Below are 7,181 nucleotides of genomic sequence, written 5' to 3'. Positions count from 1 at the left end.
TCTTCCACACACTGGATACCTTGAATCCTTGGGACCTTATTTCAAGAAGGCTCTTTAAAGGATTTAGACAATTTATTTTGATTATTGGATGCAGCCTATCAGTGTAATTTTTTTATTGAGCCTTTTTTGTATTTTTGGGAGAAACTTTTTCTACATTTCTACACATTTTAGAACTAGCAACAAGACTTTAAGATTTTAAAAATGGGGAATATGGATGGAAAAACTGTAGAAGAACTAAGTTCCACAGAAATCCACCGTTGGTATAAAAAGTTCATGACGGAGTGTCCATCTGGTCAGTTGACCCAACATGAATTCAAGCAGTTCTTTGGACTCAAGAACCTCAGTCCAGCATCCAATCAATACATTGAACAAATGTTCAACACTTTTGACTTTAACAAGGTAACTTGCCTGTTATTTTTTTTTTGATGCATTACACTATTTTATGTTGTAACTTGATTGGGCATAGCAATTTACAAAACAAATATACAAAAATGCCAATAGGTGTATTTATATAGGGGTCATAGGTCCAAAACTGTGTGGCATATAAATCAAAGTATGCAGCCATCCAATATAGTTATAGTCTTTGCTTTCTATGAAATTAGGTCTCGTGTTTGATGTATGAAAATTAGATTGTAAGCCCCAGTGGAGACAGTAAGCACTGTGAGTTATGATGATCAGCAGAAAATGTTATCACTATAAAAGCAAGTAAAATAGAAAGCCCCGAGTATTCACAGACAAAGTGAAATAATTTGAAGTTCTATAAAAGGTAAAATCAAAAAGTTGATTGTGCTTAAACCATTTTAAGGAAGCTTTAAGCTGATTGGTTAGCTAAAAGCTATTATTTTCAATCACCCTATACATGCATATCACCCTATACATGCATATATTTAGGCACCCTATACATCCTATACATGCATATATAAGGGCAAAGATTTAACTGAGTGGTTCTTTGTTCCCCCCATAGCAAACCCTGATGGGTTGTCTGTAGACTGTTATAGTCATTAGCTTATCAGTGTATCCAACCGAAATCTGCAGGATCCACCCACTAATATATCATGTTCAAATTTACCTTTTAAGTTTTTATACATGGTAGACATCCCATGAAAAACCTGAAACCAGGTAAACACATTATTTATGGTATGATATATTCTTTATGGTATTTTGCTAAGGTCATTGCTGTGCTACAGAAGGGACTGGATTATACTGAATATCTCCATTTTTAAATGCTGTGTATTTAAATGATCCTTATATTAGTAATACAGTGGCATATGGAGTCCATCTCCATACCATGGTAATGTATTACTGAGGAAGTGCTGCTCTCTGGGGAGAATGATTCCATAATGCAGAATCCAATGGAGCATTGCACCATTTTTTTAATTCCATATGAATCAAACAGAGAAAAACTTCATATAAATCAATGGTAATATTTTAGTGCTATCTGATTTTATATGCAAATATTTCAGCTAAAAAAAAATGCAGCTATGTTAGGATTGTGCCAACTGGTCATTTATAAAAAGATAGTTATAAAAAATAAAAATAAAAGATCTTAATCACATGCATTGCCCTCTACAAGGATCTGTTAATAGGCCGTTTAGAGTGCATACTGTATTGGATGTTGCAGTATGCACCCAGTTATGAACAAACTATGCCCACTGGTCACAAAATAGTGCCCCCCAGTTGTCTAAGAACAGTATGCAGCGGTAAGCCCTCTACATAGAACTTCCATAATGGTACATATTATTTTTAATCATGAAACTGGGAAAAGTTAAGAGTGCTTATGGTTCAGAATTATTCTTTTACAGAGCTCCACCAACCTTTACACCACCAACATAAGTGACACTGACCGATAGATAGATAATATGAGATAGATATTTAGATAGATAATATGAAATAGATAGATAGATACAGTAGATACAGTAGATACAGTAGATAGATAGATAGATAGATAGATAGATAGATAGATAGATATTGGATAATGTACAGGCTTGTATGCTCACCTACATTCTTTTTTCAGGATGGTTATATGGATTTTATGGAATACGTAGCTGCTTTGAGCTTAGTCCTGAAAGGCAAAGTGGAGCAGAAGCTGCGGTGGTACTTTAAACTCTATGATGTGGATGGGAATGGCTGCATTGACAGAGGAGAACTTCTCAATATAATAAAGGTAAGGCAGGAATTCAAATAGATCAGGCCTGTACATTTAATGCATTTCCTAAATATAGATATGGGACTGAAAGCACTGAAATATTAAGCAAATGTAATGTTTTATTCAGGCTATTAGGGCTATTAACAGATGCAATGAAGATATGACCGCAGAGGAGTTCACAGATATGGTTTTTGACAAAATTGATATTAATGGCGATGGTGAGTAATCTTCCTGTTTTTATTATTAGAATGCCTTTACATAACATTTTTTGATGTATTTGACTTATTTTTGTAACATGATTGCTGACAGAACTAGATGGGTTGCTTTAGTGCCACTCCTTGTATCTACCAAGGCATACCACTAGATACAGAGTACGACTTAATAAGAGTAATGAAAATGTGTCATTAATATAGCATGAACTGCAGCACAATATAAGAGATAGCTGTAAACATATGAGAGATAAAAGATATATTGAAAAACAGATTTAAAAAATCTGACATTAAAACAAGAAGAAATTTTATCTGTTCGGTTTAGTTGTAGAAAATGTAGTTATGGGGTTTGTCTGGTATAACCTTATTTTAATATAACTTAGATGGTTGGCCAGTCCCAAGGAAATTGGTGGGCTTGTCCAATAATTATCTCACGTGTATGACCTGCTTAACTCAGAGAACAGATAAAAACTTTTACCCTGGAGGACCCAGATAATGTTGCTGCTTCACATGAGCAGCCCATTTCCCTATGGTGGCAATGGAAGAGAATAAAACACTTGCTATCCAAAGAGTGGACAATCCTTTTAAGACCTCAAAGTTTTAAAGATGCAATTTTTTCCCCCCAGGTGAACTATCACTGGAGGAATTTATGGAAGGTGTTCAGAAGGATGAGCTACTCCTGGATGTGCTGACCCGCAGTTTAGACCTGAAACACATTGTCTACATGATTCAGAATGATGGTAAAAGGATGGACATGACAGAACGACCTTGTACAGAAATCACAACTGTACATTCACTTCCCTGAGAAATAAAACAATGTCTGTGGTTCCATTACATTTCATTCTTTTTTACTGAGGACTTTGCCTATAACAAGGCCAAGATGGATTATTTAAAATGACCTAAACTAAAACGGGTACCATCATATAATGGGTAAACATCTTCACAAGCTTTACATAAGCCGTAGAATTACCTAGAAGGGTTAGAATTCATTCAAAGATCTAAATCAAAAAGGGACTACACATCCCAGTCATCACCGGTAGGGTACAATACTTCTAGCCATGATGGTCTAATTGTTTAATAATTTGTAGAGCATTGATAGCCAGATAAAATATACTGACAGGTAATTATAAAAAATATGTGTAGTGGTGTCCTCCTCAGTACGGTTATGGCAGAACGGCCGAAAGGATCTCTTGATAAAAAGAGAGGGGGTAGCAGAATATAAAGTATACCTTGTAGGTATTGGTGATATGCATATACATACACTGATATAATATACATACTGTATATATCAGTGTCATGTAGTATAAGACAGGGAACTATGACATTGTGATCTCATTTCTCCAAATTTATTTCGATGTTATGTTTTTGCAGCTTGAAGGAGTTCTATAGCTATACATAGTCTTACTAATATGCTTTGTGTTTCAATTCTGCACTATATTGAACAACTCTACTTGCATTCAGTGAATGGAAACATTCTTTACATTTGAATCTGAAGATACATTTAAGCCAGATATTCACCTACTACGGGGACAGATCTACAATGCTGGTGAGCACTCGCATATATAAAAGAGGGTTGGATAAAAAGGTGTGAGCTGATTAAAATAATCCACAGGTTATAGAAAAAACTACAGAAAAGACCGGGGCCATTATCCAGGAAATTAAATTTGGGAATAGGGAATTAGATGAGGCTGATGAACATGTGCAGGCTCCTTGTTAGTCTTGATATAAAGGAGCAGGTGTAAACTGAGAGTCTTATGTGTCATCAGAAAATGAATCACGTATTAATGCTAAACATATTTAAATATTTTTTGGTGATTTTTTTTCCTTGTCATATCATGCTTAATAATATATTGAGTCATCCTCTACTGTAGAGATCACTTTTCAGAAGTGATGGTGGCAGCTCACCTCCTCCCCCTCCCTGCACAGGTCACAGAGAAAGTCTAGGAAACTCTCCCATACAAATCAATGAACATCTCCAGTCCACATGTTCCTTGTAAAGCAATTTCCCATAATGCTGTCAACAGCAGCTCAGACAAGATGGCTGCCCCGTATACAGAAAATATAATTTTAAAAACTCTACAATCAGAAAAAAAAACACATTAGGAAAATTTATATGTATCAGTAATTGGTTTTAAGTAACATAGTACATAAGGCCGAAAAAAGACATTTGTCCATCCAGTTCGGCCTGTCATCCTGCAAGTTGATCCAGAGGAAGGCAAAAAAAAAAACCCTGTGAGGTAGAAGCCAATTTTCCTCACTTTAGGGGAATAAAAAATTCCTTCCCAACTCCAATCAGGCAATCAGAATAACTCCCTGGATCAACGACCCCTCTCTAGTAGCTATAGCCTGTAATATTATTACGCTCCAGAAATACATCCAGGCCCCTCTTGAATTCCTAGCAAATAAATATGGGTCAGATATTCCCTGTAGGTAGGATGGTTTCAGATTTGATACTACTGCCTCATGCAGGAACCGTATATTTAAAGAATCGGATCCTGTCTTATGAGATGAAGAAAATCTTTTACTAAAGCCTTATTTGGGAAAAGCTGTGTTATGTCACGGGATAATGTTATAAGGTTTGATCCAATCCCTAGCTACTAACATACAGCTTCTACGTGGAGCAGTAATATGATCGCACCAGCCATACAAAGAGATATTGAGACCAGTTTCTCAGGACAGAGAGGGCTGTGTCTATACACACTATCGGACTATGTGAACTCTGTTGTTTTTTTATTGATATTTGCAGTTACTTTTAGTTTTCTATTACTATTTTAAACCATTTAGAAATGTTATTTAAATCATATAGAACCCATTTAAGTTTAATTGAAAAAGATGCGGTATGGAGATATGAATGCTCTTTACCTGTGTATATTCATTGCAAGAATATAGATTTGTTTAGCTACTAACACTTTTGAAGTCTTGTGACTGACCATTTCTGTCTTAATGTTGTGTATAGCAGACATTCGGCTTGTATGATCTGCTCTGAAAAAATGACAATAAAGCTACATTTCTCTACAGTATTTCAGCTGTCTTTAATCTACTCTTCAACATAATGATGAATTGTTGATAAAAGGGCTCTACATCCATAGAATAAAACTTACATGTCCTGTTCATTACAAGAATTTGCTAAAGTATAACTGGAAATCAACTTTGATCAAAGAATGGAAGTATGAAAAAGATTAAAAATTGAAATAATGTTGTAGGATGATGGTCTAAAAGTGGCCATACACATAATATTAATATCAACGATTTCTGCAGAATCGGTCGACCATCTAATTTTGGGGATTGTTCAGTTTAATTAAACCAGCATATATACGTGATTACTACTGCGAAACACAGGGTAGGGCAGCAATTTACCTGGGAGTGTTAATGTAAAATTGAGCTTCAAGCCTCAATCATCTGTTTTCGTGAATTCCATTTCCACACGGTTGGAATAATTATTTTTTTTGTATTGTTACATTTTATGAAACCAGCATGTATAGGTGATTACTACAACAATACACAGCCTAGTGCAGCAATATACGTGTGAGTGTAAAGGTGAATTTGAGCGTCAGGCCTCAATCGTCCATTTTCGTGAACTACATTTCCACATAATTGGAATTTAATTTTGTGGGGATTGTTCAACTTAAATAAACCAGCATATATACATGATTACTACAATACACAGCCTAGGGCAGCAATTTACCTGTGAGCGTTTACATGAATTTGACCATCAGGATTCAATTGTCCGTTTCCGTTTATTCTATATCCACCTAGTTAGAATATAATTTTGGGTGATTGTTCAATTTAATTAAACCAGCATATATACGTTATTACTTCAACAATACACAGGATAACGCCGCAATCTTCCTATGACTATTAATGCAAGATTGAGTGTCAGGCCTGGCCCGTAATCATCCATTTACATTAATTTATTTCTCCATACAGTTGGAATTATTATTTTTTGGGGACTTGTTCAATTTAATAAATCAGTATATAGGTGATCAATACACCAATACACAGGCCAGCACACAAAAGTATCTTTTAGTAATAACAAAGTTATGCCTAAATCCGTTTATCTTTATTTCTGTGTTCACACGTTTCCAATCAAATGTTTTTTGTTTTTTTTATTGGGGTTGTTGATTATATTCAAAGCAGCATATATATGTGATTACTACACAAATGCACAGGGTAGTGCATAACATTATCTGAGAGGCCCCAAAATGTCCGTTCTACTGAAGGGTTGCAAACGAAAGACCCAGAGCCAGAATGTGGGTAGTAGCAGCACCAAATATCTGGCCAGAAGTAGTAGCTGTAGTAGGCCGCATCTGTTTCTTCTGGCTTCAGAAAGGTGCAACAATATAATTGAGGAGAAAGAGGATGACATTGTGGATTGGATGGCTCACTCCTTCTCTCAGTTGCAGCAGGATGATGTAAAGGTGACTTCAGAGTCCAACACCATACCATGGAGCCAGTGGTCACAGCGTATTACCTGCTTCTCCTCCTTGAAGCCCTAAAGAGTTCTTTCAATGGAGTACTCTCAGTGTTCATTGCCCCTTCCTAGTGGGGTGCTTTCCTTTTTCCTAAGAAGTGGCAAGAATACTGCATCACATCCTACGGCAGATAGTCAGTAGAGTCAAACTGTTGACAATTTGTGTGAGAGCAATCAGTGTTTGTACTGCCCTGAGTAGGAGGTGGAGGAAGAGGCTGCAGATCCCAGGCATAGCCATGTTGGCAGTGGTAGTAGTGGCACCCATAGCTGCGGCGTTGGCATTGGCGACAGAGACAGTGGCAGTCGGGGCAGAGCTGGGGAGGGAGGCTGAAGAACCCACCATTATATGCTACAG

At 36.4% G+C, this 7,181-nt stretch overlaps 1 protein-coding gene across 1 annotated transcript; it reads left to right on the top strand.

Moving 5' to 3' along the window:
* The first annotated feature begins 201 nt into the window (after positions 1-201).
* GUCA1A (guanylate cyclase activator 1A) lies at positions 202-3,160 on the top strand. The gene is made up of 4 exons (XM_040421854.1): positions 202-399; positions 2,015-2,164; positions 2,274-2,364; positions 2,982-3,160. Exons 1-4 carry the CDS (start codon positions 202-204, stop codon positions 3,158-3,160), a joined length of 618 nt encoding a protein of 205 aa, XP_040277788.1.
* The last annotated feature ends 4,021 nt before the right edge of the window (positions 3,161-7,181 follow it).

This window comes from Bufo bufo, chromosome 3 (genome assembly GCF_905171765.1).
Source record: "Bufo bufo chromosome 3, aBufBuf1.1, whole genome shotgun sequence".
NCBI classification, from domain to species: domain Eukaryota; kingdom Metazoa; phylum Chordata; class Amphibia; order Anura; family Bufonidae; genus Bufo; species Bufo bufo.
Note: the sequence above shows the minus strand (reverse complement) of the source record. Positions and strands in the feature narration are given on the sequence as shown.